A 23,108-nucleotide genomic window follows, 5' to 3' on the forward strand; every position below is an offset into this window, starting at 1 on the left:
TCTCGGCGCGTACAACTTCTAAGGGAAGCTACCCTCGGCGTATCTAGCGGTATAAATTATATCCGAGCCGCGTCACTGCCAGCCTCTTATATGATCGATCATTAGAGAGTCTGACCCGCCACAGAAAATTTAGCAAAACTCGACGATCCGCAGCCCGACCCTTCAAAACAAGTTTCCGCTTGCTGTAATTCTCAACAAAGAATGATGATAATCTTTATTTCTAACAAATTCGATATACATCTCTTGCTTATCATGATCTATCACTCTCAATTCTAATGTCTATATAAACATTTTTTTATAGTAAAATATGATAAGATTTTTAAATAATAGGAAAATTATACAAATCGTCTGATAGAAATTATTAAATACTAGATCTAAAAATTTTATTATGTGTATTTTAAAAATAGAAATAATAAAAAATAACGTTATTTTTAAAAATAGTATTTTAAAATAGTATTTTAAATAATTAATATTTTTAATATTATTTTTAAAATAGACAATAAAAAATAACATTATTTTTTAAATTTAAAAATTTATAAAATATAATCACTTTGTATAAAATTCTCATAATAATTGAATTTATAAATTTTGTATCATTTTATGCATTCGGTTCAGTTTCTTCGTTCAGTATCTCACATAATTTATTAAATTAAGAGTATTCATTGAACACTGCAATGAGTTTCTCGAACTTATATTTGTATTGTAATAATTTAATCCGCTTAAGCCTGCTTTAGATAATCTGTTCACACGAAAATTCTATAATTTCATTTATCGTATAAACACAAAGCCATTTAAAGAAGTAAATACACATACATAAAAAAAATACACACATACAAAATGCGTATTAAAATACACACATATATTAGAAAATCGTGAAATGTAAAATTATAAATAAATTTCTATCTTCTCGTCAGGAAGTACAGATCGTCTATGTTCATGTGTAGTGAGCGGAGGAAGGGTAAACCGAAAATCGCAATCAATTTCCGCGTCGAGATTGCTAAATATACATCCCATGGACCGAGATCCTTCATCCTTTGCGCAGCGTACGGGACAATTAAGTCGACGCCGCGCTATTCACGAAGCTCCGAGCTTCGAGCCGGGAGCGGCCCGTGATTTATGCAGGGCAATAGTCGAGAGCACACACACACACACATACACACACACACACACACACGGGAAGGCAATCTCCGGGATACAGTGTATTCCTGTGTGTATATTGAACTTAGGCTACGCTACCTCTCTCTCCCTGCGCTCGGACCAGATTAGCTCGGTCATTGTGGCCCGCGCGCGCTCGCACGAACAGAATCTGTCAAACTCCGGAGCTCCGACAATCTCGAGCTAAGTGTGGACCCATACGTGTGAAAATTCGCCGGACATTCTGACGGTGTATTCCGCGACCGCGTGAATCTCTCTCTATTAAATACAACGTCGATTTTTGCGACGTCGCTTTTATATCCCCGGCGATTCATCGAATGGGCGACGAGCCGCGAAACGGAATTTCGTTTCGTCGCATTGCGAAAACTTATATTCAATCATCGGTCACGCACGACAATATAATTTCGATGGATATGTACAATATAACTTTGGGTAGGAAAAAAAAAATTCGATCAGTACCGCTGGCCGATGTACTCTCGCGTAATTTCATTGGCTCGCGCGAGGGTCATTGGTCCGATCAAACAGCCAGGCTTGCATTTCAAAGTGTCCCTACCGAATAAACCTTTTTTTTTCCCTCTCGCGACGAAACAATTACCATTGATTGGTCGTCGATTCAGGGGTTAAATTGGGTTTACATTTTAAACACCGGTATAACGCGATAGAAATGAACGAGAGTGAGCGAGAAATTGCTCTCCGAGCGACGCGTCCAAAAAGATTGATGCTTATGTGTATAAAGTCAAGGAGAAATATTCGAAACGCTTATATGGTATATCGCTTAAAGATGCGAAAGATCGTATATAATATTTTGAATGGGAAGTTGGAGATTTTGATTGGATATTTAAAAACAATAAAACAATCTGTAAAATTCTTACAATTTTGCCAATATTTAATATGTGTAACAAATATTAATTCTATCACAATTTTTAGTTTATTTTCTTTACTTTTCTATTTCATTGAAAAAGAAGAAAAAAATCTACTAGACTAAGAAAATTAAGGATATTGTAAAAGTCAATTTTGAAAACTATTTAATTTACTAAAATATGAAATTGAACTCTCACTTCTCTCACTCTTTTAGATAAGCTATTCGTGTAAGAGATGCTTTTTATTTGACTTTGTTCCCTGCGACAACGTACAAGGACAATTTATTCTCGTCGCAGGAAGACTATCAGCAGTCATCAATTCTCAAGTTTGTCTTCAAATACGCATGATTGCACAAAAACTCCTTTGTCCAAGCATCATCAGAGTAACAGTTCCCGCGAATGTATACATCACCTAGCGACAATCGTCGGCACATCAAAGGCGACGATTGTTTCACGTAAATTATAACCGGGAGAGAGCACTTGCCCGACTTCTCGGTGAACAAGTTCAATTAAGTCCACGCCTGGGAAAACGAAGAACGGCTTCCTACACACGACGAGGCCTTATCCAGCGTCACCATCAAACCCCATGAGCTCACCCCAATCGTTGCGAGACTTAGAAAGAGACGAAACGTCTTGTAAGCGCAAAAGACTTTAATGTTACAGCTTTAGATAAAGAGAGAAAGAGACAAACATGTTGCGCCTTTTCTAATTTCTTACATACATAATACGAATTTATCGTACGCACAATTATTTATAAAAACAGCAATTACTTTTAAAATTTCTAAGCTAATAAATATCTGATAACAATTGAATTACGTAAAGTTCAATAGTCTGATAGATTACACACTCTGTGATACACTTGATTAATATTAAGATAATAATCTTCATATATTAATTAAGATCTCACAAAAAGGAATGTGATAAAGTGAATTTTAATATGTTCATTGATAAAGTTGGTATTTTACTCTTTTGAAGATATTGAAGATGGAAATATAATATTTCAATCCAAAGTTGATCCAATGTTTAAGACAATAAGATGATAGAATCAATCATCCAGCAAAGAATGGATCGAAGGGATAAGAAGGACGCCATGGGAGTCTTTTTGACGCTGATCATCCCGATGGCTTGATGATTCTCTTACGTACGGGATACCCAGGTCAGCCTGACGACCGGGCAACACGTGTCGGTTATGTCTATTATCGACAGATAGCGGGGTAACGAGCAGGCGAGATTTATCACCCTATGCTGCTACCCCTAGAGGAAACGGCACACGGATCGAGGGTGCGACGGGGTGCAAAGCGGTGAATTGGACTTACAGTTGAGTTGGCAGAGATAGAAGAGAGTTAAGCCTGGGCTGGGTTTCATATGGCCTCTTAATGTGTTCGAGCTCGTAAACGATTTTGCCAAAGAATGCCATATCAATTAATTGAACGAAAAAAATATCGAGAAATTGTATAAATGAAATGTAAAGTCACGTTGTATTTATGTAAAAAAAAATAAAAAAAATAGAAAAAAAGACGTAACTTTATCATAACTTAATGAAGATTCTATAAATCTTATTTTTGTCGCTCTGTTGATAGATAGAGAATTATTTTATAAAAGATAGCCAACCGTAAACATTAATTATACGAAAGATAGAGTTAAATGTGACATGCAAATCGCGACTTCACAAAAGTTCGCAACGTTTGCATTTTTTTTCTTTTCTTTCTTTCTTTTCTTTTTTTTTTTTTTCTTTTGATCGCAGTTTATTCCCGCTTGATGAGGAAACGTAAAAGGGCGAGCGGCGAAGATTCGTTCGCAAGTTGAAGGCGAGTAAATTTAAATGTCAAAATACGCGCTTTAACGGCACGGGTCGCAACAAAAGATGTATCATATCTCTATTAACATAATGCGGGAAGGTGCTCTCGCGCGGGACCTGGCGAAACCCGTCAATCAAAAACCCGATCCTCGAGAAAAGGGCTAGTTAACTTGGTCGTGCCCTTGCATCCGCGCGCTCGCGCCCTTGCTAAAAAATAACGTATGCGCCCGTTCTCGGTGCATGCCGCTTTTGTAGAAAAACTTTTTCGTCGCGCTTGTTACATTATATTCCAGCGACAGAGTCACTCGGGCACCTCGAACAACATGCGTCTCACGCACATCGCACGCTGCAGGTTTTCTCGCGACACTCGTAGGTCAACTTCAGGATCGTAATGTGAAAAATTGCGAGTGAGCTTTATTTTTCATGAATACAAAATATATATATATATATATATATATATAATTTGTCTTGCGTCGTGCGAAATGTTGCCGAAGATATTTTATACGAAAGTGACAGAAATTTTTCGTAACCGGACCCTCTCATCTCATATCGGGAGACGCGTAAAAATTTTGGGTTCACACTCGAGTCTCGATAATCAACCGCGAATACAAATAATATTATCTTGCGAAATTAAATTAATACACAAATCAGTAAATGTGTGACTCACAGGGTGCCGCGACGACGAATTACATGGTTGTTTTATGTTCTTCTTGACCAGCGTGTGTATATATTCGCATAGATGATCGCAACGGGGATCTTTTGATATCCTGACGCGTCAGACCTGTGACAGCTCGGACAATACCGGCGATCCCCGCGTCACTGATTGTCACTTGTTTCTTGTGCCATTTCTTTCCTTCTCTGTTCGATTTCAGCTACAAATCCTGCGCGCGTTTTCTCCCTCTCTCTCTCTCTCTCTCTCTCTACATTCGCGATGCCTCTTTCTTCTATTTCAAATTCAAATACGGGAAATCGCAAGGCGGACCGTAACCCTACGCCTTGAGAACTGGCGATCCCGTTGACCATTCGGGTATCGATTTGAAATATCAAACTCTATGGATGCAGCAGGAGAAATGATCACGTTGCACCTAAGGTTGCGCTAAGGGAGTTAATAAGAACGAGGAGGATAGAAGGTAGGGAAAGAAGGAAGGAGGTGGAAGAGAGAGAGAGAGTATAATGTACCTCATTGTCGAATCACTTCCGGGGCTTGACCTCCAGTAACGCCCTAAAGACCAGTTCGCATGGACAATGTCCTGCGGATAATAGGCACCGATGTGCCCTATTGTAGGTCTAAAACGGCGGACGCGCGGATTGTCTAAAATACCTACTTCAGGATAGACCAGCGATTTAATAATATCGATAATATGCGATCCCTCGCGATTCTTGAGAAATCCCGTAAACGGGATCTACGTTTTCAAAGCTGCAGCTAATTCGATGAATTCCGGTAGGAAATAATAGAAATGTCAGTGTAAAAATTATACTGAACAAATAAAATTGATTTAACATACTTTTGATAATTTTGTTGTTCTCGTGAAAATTATTAACTATGTACGTTCCTTTTCATAATTTTTAAATCTTTCTAATTTTGAATAATTAGAATTAATTAATAAAATGTTGATCTCTCCAATAAGTTTGAGAGATGACACATCGATATGACAACGTCATATATTGTAACGATGGCGGAACCTTTGCGATTGACGATGGCATCGTTTCTCATCGAGAAGAATCACTATTAATATAATTTGTCAGTTGCATACGTCGGTAATAGCGAAGTTTTCCGAACGATTTGCCGAAAAAGTGCCTCCCGACGAGGCGCGTGCGGCTGCATCAATATGAAAAACAAGCGGCATTTCGGTCCTCCTTTTCTCCCACGTGGTCGCTCCGAAAGGCGAACGGTCTTCGATCCGAGTCAAGAGACCTCGAGAGGGGTTACCGGCAACCACGTGGAAAAAAAAAAAAAAAAAAACCCCGTCGGTTTCGATATGAAAGACGAGGAAAAGTGAGAGGGAAAATACCGAAGAGCGGGAATACATGCGCGAATAGTCGAGAATCTCGTAGGCGTAAATTCAACATAAATTTCTCGCGCACAAATGATTTTAAACATTTTTAGAAAAGAGGGGAAAAAAAAGATTTAAATATTTACAAATTTATATAATATGAAATTGACGCGAAATTTACTCTTCAAAAATAATAAATATATTTTTGTATTTTATCATTAATTTTATCAATCATGGCTTTAAACCACGTGCACATAATAATAATTTGCATTTAATATATTTATGTATATATTTGGTATGTTTTTTTTTTCCATATATTTTAATATATGTATATTATATATATATATATATATATATATATATATATATATATATATATATATATATATATATGTATTAAAATATGGAATACTTTAATAAAAACTTAAATTTTATGGAATAAAATAAATAAACCAAAAAGAGCAAGATTCACTTATATACATTTGTATATAGAATATTTATTCAACACATTTAAATGCCTTAAGTTGTATGCGTGTGTGTGTATGTGTGTTGGAGCTTATACAATGTATCCTATTGGAAGGAAAAGTGCAGATTTTTACACGCTCGGGCAATATATACGCGGGATCATTTTTCAAACGTGTCTGCCGAAACACGCCGACCGCCACGCAATAAACGCAACTCGGTTGATCATTTAACTTGGGTTCTCGAAATCATTCGGCAAATTGGAGCGCGAGCCCTCACACGCGAGGGGTCTCTCGGCCGAGTGAACTTAAGCCGTAGATTGGTTTAGTCGCCACGCAAGCACGCCGCAGGTCGGTCGTCCTGCGGATCACGCGTCACCGAACAGGATACATGGAGGAGAGAGGAGAGGGTCCCTTTTCCCCCTCCTGCTCCCACCCTTCCCGTCTATGTATCCAGTTTTTTTTTTCTTCCTCTTGTATTTTGCCTCACCCTTTTCGACAGATTCGGAAAACGAGGTAGGAATCTCGCGGCAGGTGATGTAATAGTGATACATCTAAACTTCCCGCGAATTCGAGTCCTGGCAATAAACCAAGTCCCTCGCTAAGACATCTCTCTCTCTCTCTCTCTCTCTCTTTCTCTGTTGTTGCAAATTCTTGAACAAAATTTTTACGTGACAAATATTTCTTTCATAAGCTGAAAATAAAAATTTGCTTTTTTATTTATTTTACGAAAATTATGAAAAGTATGACATAAAATTATCTCATACAAAATTCAAAAATTAATAAAAAATTACGATAAATTATTAAAAATATGTCAGAATTTTTTCATATTCTTAGGAGAATATATTTTATTATCCTAATTATTTGTGTAAAATTAGATTGAAAGTTGATTCACAGCCATCTTTTATCCCAAGTTTGACAATCCCATAAAAACTTTCCGATCTATAGCGGGGAAATCTCGAAGAGGATAAATACCGAGAAAATTTGGGGCGAATTTCGGTTTCGTGGTCCTTGTTCTCCCCCCCCCCCTCCACCCCTCACCCGTCCCCATCCCAATATCCCCTTCCCCTGTCGATCTCGCGTCTCGAGAACTTTAGCGCGTTTCCCGAAGGATGTGAGAAAAGGATTAGGATCGGGGAATCCTAACGTGCGAATCGAGCGGAAGGGAGCTTTTTTTGCTTCACCGGATTCTGGAAAAGTCTCGCGAGGCCCCATGGATTCGTTACCGATATTGTCATGGAAATTCGATATCACAGGATATATATATAACTTCCGTCTCGCTATGATTTTAATATTTCTATATCTGAGAATTTTCTTAAGCAAAGACCTTCTATTTCACATACCATATAAAACTTACGATCTTTATAAGTATCGTAATAAGATCGTATTTTATTCCGCGATATAATTTACTGCTCAAAATATAATTAATAATCGTGTTAAATAAATATTAATGATCCTGTTAAATAAATATTAATAATTTATGTTAAATTAATTTAATATAGCCTTTTGAAAAATCTGATAAAGAATGAAGATCTGAATGATTTCGAAAACTTTCTTTCAGTTTAAGCATGGATCGACGTAAGAAATCGCGATCGACTCTCTCTCTCTCTCTCTCTCTCTCTCTCTCTCTCTCTCTCTCTCTCTCTCTCTCTCTCTCTCTCTCTCTCTCGTTCGCGATGTCTTCTTCTCTCTCGCACGTTTACGCGCGTGGGGTTGATAGATCGGCCCGACGAAACGAAGGGGTAGTTTGGCTTTAATCGATCCTGTAATCGCCACTCCGACAGTTGGCCCCGGCTGCCTTTTTGTCGGCAGTTAGATGGATGGCGCCATTTACATTTTGTCAGTGCGACATGCGCTAACGCCGCCGCGCTATCATATCTATCACATCCCCCTCCGCGCCCACCTACCTCCTCCCCTGGACCAGTACGCGATCAGTTTCCTACTGTCCAGACTCGAAAATCTCTTCTGACGCGCGTAGCAAATGTGGCAGGTCTCTGAAGGCCATATCAATCGATTATACGGAGAATCGCAGTCTAAAAAATTGACGATATTCCAATGATATGAGAGAGAGAGAGAGAGAGAGAGAGAGACGAACGCGCAAATAATTCGTAAGCGCTTATTACGCACGAATTATTTATCCGTCAAAGATTTGAACGAGCTGACTTTCCCGGATCCTGACTTCGAGCATCGATTTTACGGTTGACTTGGGAATGTGCGTCCCAGCGTATGCACTTCCAACCCAAATTCCATATAGGAATCCGAAAATTTTCGGAGGAAGCGAAAGTGAAAGAGACTGTCCGAAGAGACGATCTCCAGTTGACAGATCTGTCAACGTGGATGACACCTTCGGCAAGAACGAATCGGCCAGGTGGCCGCTGTCGAAGCGAAGAGACGACTCTGTCTATATCTGCTCTCTCTCTCTCTCTCTCTCTCTCTCTCTCTCTCTCTCTCCTCTCTCTCTTTCCTCTCTCTTCCCTTTTCCTTTACCGTTGCCGGCATCTGCCGGATAATACCCGGGATTATAGCAGTAGGATAGGAGGACCCACTGACATCGGGCTCGGACGCGGGATGAAACATTCCTGCGTCGAACTCCACAACCATAAACAGATCGATCATCTTTCAAACGGTTTGACGACAATCTAGAATCGAGATGATGATATCGGATAAGATTCATGCGTGTGAATCTTCGCGAATCTCGAAGAAAAAGAAAACCGTACAAATCTATATTACTGATGAGAAAAATTACAAATATTCAAAGACGAAAAAATTGTTGAATTTAATATTGTTATATATATTTCTCTTATATATATATTTACACCAAAATATGGAAAATGTATTTTAAAGCAGATAACATATATATATAATGCTAAATCGTTTTCCAAATATATTTTTTATGAAATATTGCATAATACAAGCAAACTTTTGCTCTTCGTTAGAATTGGCAGATATCGAAAAAAAGATATATACCCGCCGCTTTGATTGGCTCCGATAAAAAGTTCCATGGCAAGAGCGTTGACTGCCTCTCGTAACATTAAGATCGTAGCAAACATCTTTCGAAAGGTCAGTTTGAACTGATGGAGCACCGACCTATTCGCTTTACGATCGCCTCGACTACCTCCGCTCGAGAATTCGAAAGCGGGTGCGGAAACGATATACCCATACAGATATACCAATTGTACACACACATATACACGTTGCGAAAGTAGTATACGACTCACCTCCCACGCGTAACGGGGGTTGAAAGGCTCTCCTGCCCATTTGCCGAGGTACGGGCCGAATTTCTCGCCGCGAGGGATGTCCTTGCGTGCGCGAACGTACGGGCCATCGGGTGCCGAACCGCCAACCTCGATCGCTGGGATCGGTGACACCCATTCGCGACTCGAGTCATCCTTGGACTCCTGCTTTATCTCTTGCTTTAACTCCTGCTTCATCCCCTGCTTCATGTCCTCTACGCAGACGAACGTCAGTTGTTTATCGATATATTTTTTTGTTAAGAAACGGAGAATCACTCCCGAAAAGATTGCGTGTGATTGCAAGAATTATAAATCCAAAGAATAGAAACCGGATTATAGTATTAGTACTTGGATGCACGAATTTAACAAATTTTTAATACTTTTTTTTTAAATATGTAACCGGGGCAGTATAATAAAGTAAGAGTTATAAAAAATACTAAGATTTCTACTCTGAAAAAATCTAGAAAATCTGAAATTCGTTTTTACCCTGAAAATCATAGAATTCTCGTGGAGTTTTGTTGAAATTCTGAATTTTTTTAAAAATCTTTTTTTTTATGATATTGCTCTTCGCAAGCGATATACCGATTGATCGAATTAGATTAATGATATTCCTCTTGTCCAAATTGATTTTACGATTAATATATAAATTGATATTAAATACCAGAGTGCCACTGTATTTTATTCAGTAAAATTAAATATTAATTTTGAAATATATTTATGAGAATTTTAAATAATGTATTTAAAATGTATTACAAATATATAATATTATCTAGTTTATATATTTTTAATATCATAGCAAAATACTAAATACGTAATATATAATTTTCATTATAATCCTTGATGATTAAAAACTGAAAATGTTATGCAAAACGCAAAAAATGCTTGAATTGGATGAAAGCCGTTCAATTGTTTCAGTCGCTTTTTCAAATCTAACATTTATCAAACTCAAGTAGCTCTTAATTTTTTTTCCTTTTTTTTTTGTCGAAAGAATTTAAAAGAACGCACCCGATAAAAAGAAACTTATTTTACAAAATTTCATGTAAAAATTCTGTAACATTTTACCTGGAATTTGAAACAAAAATATCTAAAGGATGGGGAAATCGTGAGAAATTTTTTTTCACACACGCAAGATTTGATCGGACACTCTTTGAAAACTGCACTCTCGAAGAACAGCAAGACTCACGATACTCGCTGTTGTGATCCCGCGATCTCGAGTATTCTTTCCGCGCGTTTGTCTCGCCGTAGTCCCAGGACGATTTTCTCTCCTCCTCCTTGAAAAACGTCAACGGCGGATGCTTCTTCGCGACATGGCGCTGTCGTAATTCCATCCCCGGCGAATAGCCGCGCCGCTGATAGGCGCTAGTCCACGATTGCCGATTGTAATCCTGAGACACTTCGCCAGGGGCCTGAAGGGATCTCGGGTCTCTATAAACGGGATTGTTGTTGCTGTTGCTGTTGCTGCTCGTGCAAGTCGATCCGTTCTCCTCCATGTCTGCGTTCTCGTTGCTGCCACCCCCACCTGTCGCCCCCGACGTCGCCTCGCCTTCGTCGCTGCTTCCTGGGAAGAAGAAAATATCAAAACCGATGAATCTTGAATAAATGTCCGAGAGGACAAAAAAAAATTTTTTTTTTAATTCACTTTTTTTTTAAATTTATTTGTAACAATACCATGTGTTTCTGTGATTACAAAAAAATATTGTAAATTTATTTTACTTTTTATTTTTTTTTTTTTTTTTTTTTTTTTTTTTAGTTTTATATTCAATCTCTGAAGTTGAAAATCGAAAAATTAGACTAAACAATAGTTTCTGCCAACAATGACATTAGTCAATTCCAGAGATGAGATAAATAATTTTTTTCTACATCATATAAATAATTATTAGATAAATAATATTAAATAAATATTAGATAAATAATAATTTTTTTTAATCAATTATTTTTGATCTCTGTAACTAATATAATCTCTCCTTATTTCGTGAAAATTCTCACGTATCGATTACTTGAATAGATGCGGATCGGCATTTTAAACGTTTATTGCACGTTCAGTAACACATTATACGTTCTATTTCTATTGGAAGAATCTATACACATAGAACGCGTTGATGAGAGACGATTTTCCGGAACGTGACGTATTGATTGGTCTTGATTTCTGAGAAAGCGGCAGCTCGTTGTATTCCCGCGATAAAGTATCACGCGGTTCGTGATATTAAACCCAAGTACGAGCGTTTTGTTGCGGGAAAGGTCGTGGCTTCGTGTAAACTTTGCGTCTCAATGAAGATCGAAAAATTATGAATGGTCTCACACGAGAGGTGCGATAAATTTATTCCGCGGTCCTCTCTCTCTCTCTCTCTCTCTTTTTCTTTCTCTCGCTCTCTTTATAACTTGAACGAAATCCTAGACACACAAGGACAAGTGCCAATTGGCATAACGCTATCTGCGTTGTACGTTTCTTCGACGCAGCTGCCGCACGCATGCAGTGACACCCAAGCCGGAGGATGTTTGCCTGTGATAAGGATTTTATTGTCCTCTCTTGTCGGCTGTTCTTGTGATGCGCCGTGACATCATCCAGCGCGAGACATTCTCGCGAAACAGTACCCATCGTATCTGTATTGTCAAATAATTTTGCGATTATCGCGTCGAACTCTAGACAAGGGTATGCAAATGTAATGAAAGACGATTTTATTATTTAAAAATATGTATTATATTTCAAATTCAATTAATGTTGCGCGCAAATTAGATCTATATATTTTTAGCATCAATCATCAATCATTGTCCGTAAGTCTATATTCTCGTCGGCAATTATTTTATATATTATTATTCGAAGCAATAAAAAAATATCGCGTAAATCTGGTTTTGTTTGTACAACTCGCTCTATCCGGCTCTTTTTAATGGCCCGTCTTATCTCCGAATCGAAAGATATTCACGCGTTGTATCGGCTATCTAAAAACAAACTGTAAACTTTACGCGCGTCCTCGAGTCAGCGAAGACTGTGAGAGAGAGAGAGAGAGAGAGAGAGAGAGAGTCCTCTGTAAATAGCGGGAGTTCCGTGTGAATCGGCGACTAAGCAAATGATCGTTTTAGCGACGAGCTGATGGCAGGTGTATGAAATAGGTAGATAAATCGTCGACAAGAGAGACAGAGGGAAGGAAAAGAGAAGGAAGTACTATAATTTTACAATCAAAATTTTCTCACGATTAATTTTGATTTATATCGCAAATTAAATTAATTTGTTCGCGTCGCGCATCTTGCTATCAAAAACTTTATTGTTGCGAAAAAAAATAAAGAGACGAAAGATATCTTTCTCTTAGACACGGTTGGACTAATGTACGATTCTTATACCGCAATAAAATGTTAAAAATATCAATTTTACCATGCCGGCTTCAATTCCATTCTAATCGAGAGAGTAAACAAAGGCTTTAAGGATCCCCGTCGATTTACGTCGGTGCGGATGAGTCGTAAAAGAAAACGGTGATCCTGCAAGGCGTGCTAGTCGACACGAAGCTCGAAGAGGCAGGATGTCTACGAGTGGCGATATCGATACCGTCACGGCTAATAGAAGGAAATAAATCGCTGATAGTCATTCAGTATATAGACACTCTGATTTCTAAAATGCAAATTATTCTATAACTCGTGTCAAACTATTTGTGTAAATAATTACATCACAATTATGTTAAACGAGAATAATTTAAAAATAAAAATAAAGCAGTGTAATAAACAAAATTCAAAATATTTGTCGTAATTGGTCCAGAAAATTTTTATATAAAAACGTCTCTGCATATTAATAATTTTTTATGTAATATTATACCTTGAAAAAAAAAATTTTAAACATTTCTACCTTATATATACATTTAAAGAGAAAGAGAAATAAAAGCTATTAATAGTAAAGTGATAATAATAAAAATAATTGCGAGCAATCGCGTACAGTATTGTTATCCCAAATTTGGATCTAAATCCAAACAAAACAAACACATTCGCCCGCGAACGGAGATGATCGTAAAGAAGAGACCTGATCGCGCGAGGGTACGTCGGATACTCCACTCCAGATCCTCTCGCGCGCGGTGGAGTCGATATGATACAACAACAATATTTGGGAAAGCCCTCGAAAGCCCAGGGGTCTTTGACTTCTGTGGGATACAAGTGCCGAGAGTATTTTCTCCCTTGACAGAGAAGTATGAGTATACTTGTTGAGCCATGCGTGACATTATCCGCGATGATAGCGAGGCTCAAGAGGCTCTATGGATGATTAGAGCAAAGTGCCGCTCTAGTACAACGCTTAGTGTATCCGACGCAAATTAATCGTGGGAAGAATTTCTTTCTCTCTCTCTTTTTTTTTTTTTTTTACATATGTATATCGATCGCGCGAGGAATTTCCCCGCGGACGCTCCAGACACTCGATTATCCGTAACAGATTTAATCCCGAGAGGGGCACAATAAGAGACGTCAATCTCTGCTCTAGGTTTATGAAGTTTTATACCCGTCTCGTGTAACATCGAGAAATAATTTTCTCTCACACTATCCAAGAGAGAGGAGAGTTTTTATTATCGTCGAGTCTGCGAGTAGAATATTATGGATACTATGCGCCATTTTATACAGGGTGGCCTCGAACGTTCCAGCCAGACTTTGAGATCTTATAGGAAATTTAATTCTGAACAAAAAATTTCCTATAAACATGGGTCGAAAAATGCTTTCTTAAGAAGTTATCGCTCAAAAACCTCTGAGATCCCGATTATTTTACATATTTTTCCAAATATTATAGAAAATATGCGCCTTTTAACAAAAAGTATCGAAACAAAAGTTGTAGAAAATTAAATTATCTTTCAAATGAGATCAAAATGATTGTTGTACGTTCCATAGATTTTGATATAACCAGTTTCAAACGTACAAAAAATCCTTTTGTTACTTATTGTTAGATCGATTAAAGTTGAATCAGGAGGAAATCCGTGAAGCAATCAGATCGGTCATTACTCGATGCCGAAAGTGTATTGGAGCAAGGGGGGGGGGACATTTTGAAAACAGTTACTTTTTTCACGTCTTTATTCTCTTTTCTATGATTTACTATTTTAGTTTAAAAAAATTAATTTTATTTCATAAAGGAAAAAGATTTTTATTTTTTATTTTTATCTTTTTTTCAAGAAATTTATTAAATTTCATTTTCTTTTTATTTCATTTTCTTTTCACCTTTTGCTCTTCCTTTGCATCAGAGGAAAAAAATCTGGCTGGAACGTTCGGAGCCACTCTGTATAAATATAAATTACGGTAAATAATAATTATAATATTATTAACGGATGATGAAAATTATATTCTATCAACTCAGCGCTATGTTGTTTGAAATAATAATACGTGTTTATATATCCATATGCGGCGGTTGAAGTAGTTAGCGAGTTATAAAGCAAATGACTCTTTTGCATCGCACGGGCCTATTGTGTCGATCGATGATTGATGCGCGTGTGCGATTCACCTCGTGAATTCATCCATCGATTGCCTCTAGTGTAGCTGGAGCTGCACGCGTCGAATGTATACACGATTGACGTTTCGCGATCGAAGGGCTTAATGAACGATCGAGCAAATGATGGATTAATCTGTCATTAAGTAGACAAACGCGCGCGCGTCAAAATATCGTCAAGTGAATTTTGAATAAGACCAAATGGCAAAACTTGTACAAATTTTTCTCTTAAATCGCTCTTTTTTCTAAGATATATTCAAGTCAAATTTTTTTTTTTTTTTTTTTTTTTTTTTTGCTTTCGATCAATTTTCAATCTAACATAATTTACTTTAAACGGACTGATCATTCTCTTTTCAAACTATTTAATCTATAATTTTGCCCTCTAATAAGGAAAACTGTCCGTTTAATGTCTATTTAAAGTGCGAAAGAGACATTCAAATTTTAAATTGATTATAAATTGCATTTATATAAATGTATAAGTTACAAATTTTAATAAGTAATATAATATTACTACCTATTAAAATTGAGAATCTAAAATTCACAAACATGGGAATGAGCAGTGTAAAAAAAAGATTGACTTTTTTTGCAGACACACTGTCTCAAATTTCGGACAAAATACTCTCTGAATTTCCAGACGCACTTCAATTTTCAGACAAACTCCTCTGAACTTTCAGAAAGAAGACTCTGATAATTAAGACAGATTGTCCGAGATTTCTTTCGGACACCCAGATCTGAAAATTCAGATAAAAATGTGTCTGAATTTTTGGAAAATCTTTTACAGCGAGGTTGAAAATTTTCGACTTGAGGTAGGGACGTTGAACGAAGTGTTGGAGTAATTATTATTCTCTCGCATATTTTGTCATAATTAATTCCTTTTTTAACTATTGTATATTATTCTTGAAAAAGTTCAAAATAATGCATCTCGAATGTCCACGAAGCAGGGCTATTCGAGGAGACGCGAGCGCGCGCGCGTAAACTTCCGGAAAAGATAATTAAGCAAATTGGCGACTACAGAGATGTCGGAAGGAGCGATTGCACCGCGCGGTGTTACCGCGTTGCTTTGACCGCACAGGACATCCTGGCGATACGAGGATCCTTTGGAGAACACAGGACATGCTTAATTTGCTGCGTCTGCGGGCAGAGAGAAAACTCCGAAAGCTCCGTTGCGGATAACGCGTTTAAAGACGCAATCTCGCTGACAATATCGGATCTCCCTATCAGACAGGAGGGGGCGCGGATAAAGGCGATAGAGGTTAATTAGAAAAGCGACGGGATTCTGCGGCCAGGAGCAGTATCGTGAAACGTCGATAACATTATCAGCGTGTCACGGAATGGCCGAGGGCCGAGGCAGGCCAAATTGGACGAGAAGATCGAATCTCCGGCTTCCGGACAGACTGCGGTCAAGCTTCCTCGTCGATGTTGGCGCGGAATCGAGGATACTCTCGCTTCAAACACGACACTTATGGAAACGCTAAACTCGCGATGACAGCGACGAAAAATGCTGTGAAAACCGATTGTATCAATTTCGCTTTAAGCTGATCTTAACAAAGTCAACATCGTCTTATTTACGTAGCAGATGAGAGCAGATGACCAATCTTTAAATTGTTCCATTTACTTAAACCGTAGCAAACTGTCGATGAAATTAGGCTAAAATGTGCGATTTATTTTAATCGAAAAACTTGACGCAGAGTAGATTTAATTTTACAAGTATACATCTTAATTTGATAAGAATTCAATCAAGAGTTCAATCAAGATTTAATCTGATCGCCATACCGGATATCAAAAATGTTGTCTTATCAACTCGTTCAATTCGCTCCGATGTAAATCAACTCGATCATCACAATCGTAGACGACTCATCGACGATTAATACCAGTCGCTCTTCGACTTACCACAGTTCATCTTGCAATCCACGACAGAACGGGACAGATCGAGACCGTTCATCGGTGTGACTCGCCTCAGATCCGGAATCCTGGATCCTCCAAACGACTCTGAGGATTCGGAGACTTCGGAAGATACGGATCACTCCCGACACATCGGCATCACAAGAAGTTGCCCTCTCACGAGGTCACGTCAACATCACGAAAATGACAAGCGACGAAGTCGGCGGGAATCCGGACCGAGTGTCTTCATGATCGAGCGATCGATCGATTGGTCGGGTCGACTGAGAACGCGGTCGCGACTCCGACTGGGACCCGAGTAACCCCGTCTACCACCAGGGGGGTAGATGCAATCGCGCACCGGGGGGGATAGCGCCTGAGCCTCTCCAGCGAACGAACGGACCGTAGGTAGGTAGGTAGGTAGGTAGGTAGGTAGGTAGGTAGGTAGGTAGGTAGGTAGGTAGGTAGGTAGATAGGTAGGTAGGTAGGTAGGTAGGTAGGTAGGTAGGTAGGTAGGTAGGTAGGAAGAGACGGACACAACGGAAAGAGCGCTGCTCCGTGTCAGCTGGCCCTTGGCGGACTAGAGGATCCGAAATCTGTTGAGAAGAGGATGGCACGACGAGGGTTCTCTCGGGGATCCCAGGGACGATACACGGGGTGTGGCGGGTCACCTCCAACGGGACCTCTGGTTGGTTCACGGGCGGAGCCACCCCTATCGTATCGGGGGTCCCCACCAAGGCGACTACAGCATCCCTTGGGAGAGCGAGCGAGAGGAACCCGGCGCTTCGGCGATGGAGCGTAATGCGACTGTCTGAGAGAACACGAGGAGGGGATAATAGAAGGAGGGGGTAACGTAACGTGATGCTGATAACGAAGGAGATTTCGCGGTAGCTAAATGTCAAAGTCGAGCACGAGATTCTATCCTCGAAGACGCGAGAGTTCTGACGCGAAAAAAATGAGACGCAACAATTTTATTCACAAGTAACAATGTAAATGAATATAATATTATAATAAATATAAAACAATATAATAATAAAATATAATACAAATGTAAGAATTATTTATTCACGATTACAATGAATGTATTTATGTATTACGTTGCAAATAACATTACATAAAAATAAATATTTAGATAAAATTTTTATAAGTAAAAAAAAAATAAAATTATTATATCGAATTTTTAAAACATAAAATAAGAAAATTATAAGCAAATCTTATATAATTTTCGTATAAATGATAACTTTTTATATTCCTCTTATGTTCGTGAGAGCTTTTTAAACTGGAATAGTGCCAGCATGACACCAATCAGCCGAGAAAACCAAATCCGAAATCTGAATAACACGTGTATTATATTTCCTACATTCATATTTTATACTTTTCCTCGCAAATGAATTCAAGAACGATGCAGAGCAAAACCTCCGATCCGCATTAGTAGCCAGTCGATAGGATGTCAACGGACTGAAAAATATTTTTTTTATCGCAAAAAGTGTACGTCGAAAGGCGCTTCAACGTTGGGAAGGAAGGGACCCCACGCGGAGATGAGGTCAATGGGACAGCCATCGTAGTCCTCATTGGACAAGGGTGACCACTTTTTTCAGTGCAAAAAGCGACTGTCACAAACCTCCAAGTCGGTTGTCGATTTTTTCTTCTTTTTTTTTTCTTAATCGCACTCCGACAATCCGGCGTGATTTTCGTCCATCGACCTCGACTTCAAAATCAATCGGAGGAGTAGAGTATCGAGAACGTCGATTTCGCGTATTGTTACTGTCTAACGGAAAAAAAGAAGACGTTTTTTCATGAACACGTAGCATTTCTCTCTCTCTCTCTCTCTCTCATCTTAACCGAAAACGATATTTTCTCTTAAAATCTCAAACGAGCTCCGTCAATGCATGCATATACTTTTTCTTTCCACGACGTGTCCTACGAAAATATCTTATTGTTAGAACTTTTCTTTTTTTCTTTAATCCTAGAGTATATCCAAAATTTTTATCCTTAGAAATATTATCAAAGATCGAAGATTAACATGTGATTCAGAAACAATAAAACGCCAAGATTAGACTTATTATTATTAAAAGAATTTTATTAAACAATACAGTTTTCACTCGCCTTTTTCATCTTTGTCTCTTAAAAAAAATAAAAAAAAAATAAAATAATCGAGAGTTATTTTTCCACTGTTTCCCCGTCGGTTTATTTCCCAGGCCAATGGGGAAGGGGGAGAAAGGAGGGGGCACGATGATTTAAATCTCGCGGTCATAAAATCAGGACGACCGCGGATAAAGTCGCGCGGGGAATATATGACGTAGCCGGAGAAAAAGACGCCGAAACAAATCTTCATTTCGGGGTAACCGGCGCGCGAGCGAAGAAAGGCAGGCGGTAACGACGGATATGACTGTGTTTCGCAGCCAAGAAGACATGTGTCGCGTGCAGTTATATCATTCTTTATGGGCCGGCGACGCCGGGGTACCCTTCTGTTCATTCGGCGTCGACTTTCGTCCTTCGCGCAATATTTGAAGGGGGCTTGATTTACACGGGCATAAAAATGTCCCCGCATCGCGGATGTTGATATCACCTTTGGCTCCATACGCGGTAAGAAACTCCCGTGTATCTTTTGACAAAATCGAAATAAGGTGTCTTTTTACGAATTCTTAAAATTTTCATCTCTACAGATTTTCCTTAATTTAGAAGAAGTAAGAAATGTCAAAAATCTGCCAACTATGGTGCAAAAAAAAAAAAAAAAAAAAAAAGTATGAAATTATAGAATTTATGTTCTTAAAAACTTTTATGATAAAAGTAATAAAGTTCGTGGGAAAATTAAAGTTAAACAATTTAATTATGTGTGATTACACGCACATACGATATATAATTAGATAATGGAGGATAAATGTGATTAAATAATAAAGTTTGACAATTAAATATGTTTATGTAACGCTCGTTTGTAATGTATTATTTCCATGTGATACCATTTAGGAATTTTGCGCTCAAATATTTATAATTAAAACATTTATATGTTATTACGCAATATTAAATGTTATTACACACTAGCTTTAGCGATAATTAGATATTTATCGTTACACGTGTATGTAACGCACGCATATCTGCGCGTAAAACATAATACTCGACTTAATATTTGCGCGATTATTATTATTAAAAATACAAAAATACGCCGCAATTCTTTTACTTTCCCCTACGCCATCGAGATATTTGTATTCGTTTCTCGAATTTTCATTGTCTATTATTCTTCACTAATTAAACTTCTTCTTCCAGTTACAATTTGAGAGTATAACGCAATCGTTGCGGCTTCGTGAAACACGACGCAGAAATTACCCGAGGATCGAGGATCCGATCGACGTCAACAACAAATGACGTCGCCGACGACGACGGCGACGACCAACGAACCTATCGTGGCGGGAAAGGGGGGTGGGCGAAGGGAGAGAGGGAGGGGGGAGGGCAATAAATAACGGGAATATCAAAGGGTTATCAGATCTAAGCAGACCTCCTACGTCTGGCGTAACTTCTGACACGTGGAGTGACGATGCTGTAATGTCGGCGGCAAAGTGTGCGCGTACTAGGGTGAGTTTGTTGGAAGCGAGGGGGATAGCGGGGAGGGAGGGGGACGGGGAGGGTTAGGATGAGGAGGTGGAGGAGGTAGGTAGGTAGGTAGGTAGGTAGGTAGGCGCGAAGCTATTAAACTGACAGAAACACTTGCCACCCCCTCGTCGCTCTACTCCCCCCGATCTACTGCCACCATCCCCCTCCCCCACCCCCACCCAACCCCCCTGCCTGCACAAGCCTCCAACTCACCCGAGTCCCCGGCCATGCCATCATCCCTTACTCGGGGAGCCCCTACGTCCTTTGCTACTCCGCAACACCGGAGTTATTAATATTTTTTCGCAGCCCCTTCCCCCCCCCCCCTCTCCCTCCCACCCGAAAAATTGTCTCTCCCGTGCCGCGCGGCCGAGCTTCCATAACGGAGAAGCAATTTTGCGGGTGTGTCGCCGACTGTCAAAGGATGGAGCGACAGATAGAGACAGAGTTTACCCTCTTCTACCCCTCAATCCCGCGATTCCCAAGCACGACACGCTGAATTGTGTATTTAAATGAAAAAAAAAAAAAAAAAAAAAAATTGAAGAATTCATTTCTTCTTAATCGCTCTGCTACTTAAATCAATAGAATTTTAGCAAAATTTCATATCAATATTATCGTATCGATAAAAATATCGGACGGAAAAGTCGAGCAGTTCGACTTTTAAAAGACTCATATGTATCACAATATCAATAATATATTATATACAATTATCAAGATTAACAATGATTTAGATATATTGATTTTCGTTTGATTAAGAGTCGAGATATTTAAATCTCTTATCTTAACGCATTGTAATTTGCATTTACCACGGATTTTTATAAATTATTATTTCTTGATAATTTTTTTTTACTTAGGGAAAGAGAGAGAGAGAGAGAGAGAGAGAGAGAGAGAGAGAGAGAGAGAGAGAAAGAGAGATTGCTTTTGATAATTAAATACAATATATATAAACTGAAAGGAAAATTCCGATATTCGTCGCACTTATTTTTTTCACAGCACTTTGAATGTACAATATCTCATTATGCTATCCCCCGGAACTCGATTGGAAATCTGTCGACGCCGAGAAAGAGAGCAGACTGCTCGGCGACATCTCCTCCGTCGACCGTTAACGGTCGCGCGAAGGAGAAGACGAAACGAGCCGGCCGAGAAAGCGAGAAGGAAGAGAAAGAGAAAGAGAGAGAGAGAGAGAGAGAGAAGGAGAGTGACTAACTCATTGAGAAGAAGCGGAAGGAGAGAAAGAAGTCAGTCCTCGAGGCGACTAAACAATTGTCTCGCGCTCGAGTGGCCTCCTGTAAAAAAGTTCGCGTGGTCGACTCCTCGACGTATAGGGCCCAGAGGCGATTGGCACGTCTCCCTACAAAGACACTGAGAGAAAAAGAGAGAGAGTGAGCGAGGAGAGAATGAGAGTCCCAGGTCGAGGCGTGCAATTCGCTGAAAAGGATCGAGATCTCCGTGAGAGAGACAGAGAGAGAGAGAGAGAGAGAGAGAGAGAGAGAGAGAGAAAGAGAGAATGAGAGAGACGTGCGTGTCCGTGAATGCCATTTGCCTCGCTCGCGAACAACGAGAGCACGAGTACATAAGCATGAGCGTATATCCCACGATGAGTGGCCGAAATAGGGAATGGGATGTACGGAGTCGCGTCAACGGTCGACCCGGGAGTCTATAATTTGTGTTCGAGTCGAGAATCATATCGGTCTCTCTCTCTCTCTCTCTCTCTCTCTCTCCCTCTCTCGCTCTCACTCTCACTCTCATCACGATATTGCTCACGCACACGAGACGTTTCGGCTTTCCAAGAGAGCTCTGGCTTCTAATGTGTCATTGAGGGCCGGCGTTACGCGGCATAAGTAGTCGAGATGAAGAATGAATAGGGGGAAAGGGGGAGGGGGGGGGGAGGGAGACGAGGAAGAAGCGAGACCCGCCCTCCCGCCTGGAGGAACTTGAGACGCGATTGTTGTGCGCCGCGTGCACGCAGCGTTCACCAGGAGCATTGTCCCTCGTTAGAGGCCACCGGAAGTCACCGGAAGACGATGAACTAACGGAAGACCCCGTGCCGACGCGGGGTTCCTCTTGCTCGCGAAACGCCCCCCGGTCTCGATAAAGAGACTCCGCAGCTTGTCGCAATCCCCCTCTACCTATCTCTCTCTCTCTCTCTCTCTCTCTCTCTCTCTCTCTCTCTCTCTCTCTCTCTCTCTCTCTCTTTCGCTCGACTTAACGATTTTTAGAGTCGAGTTAAGATCGCTTCGAGATGGAGCGCGATGATTTTTATAGGAATTATTATTTTTTTTTTTTCTTCTTAAAACAGAGATTGTAGATAATTTCTCGAATTTTACAATCATCCTTGAATGTTTATTATATTATAAACTCTCGCAAATATACGGAATGATTTTCATTCAACTCCGTGTCTATTAATTTGCCTTTATACTTCATTTTTATTACGATTTTTTTTTATATCTGTAGATACTTTTATATGATATTTTATTTAAAATTCTACAGCTTTCTTTGAGAGAGAGAGAGAGAGAGAGAGAGAGACCCTAATTAATATTAAAGAATATTTTGCCGAAATAAATATTAAAATAGATCGATACATTCTTAGATATTATTTATATTACAATAGAATTTTATATAATATTTTATTAAAAACTCTACGTTTCTATGAGATATCCTACTTAATATTAATTAATATTTTGTCGAAATAAATACTGAAATA

At 39.2% G+C, this 23,108-nt stretch overlaps 1 protein-coding gene across 3 annotated transcripts in view; it reads right to left on the bottom strand.

The window, feature by feature from the left end:
- The window catches only part of LOC138934856 (transcription factor hamlet), an 88,783-nt gene that overhangs the window by 22,643 nt on the left and 43,032 nt on the right, over window positions 1–23,108 (bottom strand). For 2 of the 3 annotated variants that reach the window (XM_070298985.1, XM_070298984.1), the window contains exons 1-3: window positions 16,832–17,504; window positions 10,685–11,059; window positions 9,487–9,716 (exon numbers count right to left, since the gene is read on the bottom strand). In XM_070298985.1, coding sequence (XP_070155086.1) covers window positions 9,487–9,716; window positions 10,685–11,059; window positions 16,832–16,883 — 657 coding nt within the window. In that variant the 5' untranslated portion in view covers window positions 16,884–17,504. Of the gene's footprint in view, window positions 1–9,486; window positions 9,717–10,684; window positions 11,060–16,831; window positions 17,505–23,108 lie in introns of those variants that run through there. The other variant, XM_070298986.1, reaches the window with a different exon arrangement.

The sequence above is a fragment of the Polyergus mexicanus genome, unplaced genomic scaffold, assembly GCF_030449975.1.
Source record: "Polyergus mexicanus isolate NDT 795.1 unplaced genomic scaffold, iyPolMexi1.0 SCAF_7, whole genome shotgun sequence".
NCBI classification, from domain to species: Eukaryota; Metazoa; Arthropoda; class Insecta; order Hymenoptera; family Formicidae; genus Polyergus; species Polyergus mexicanus.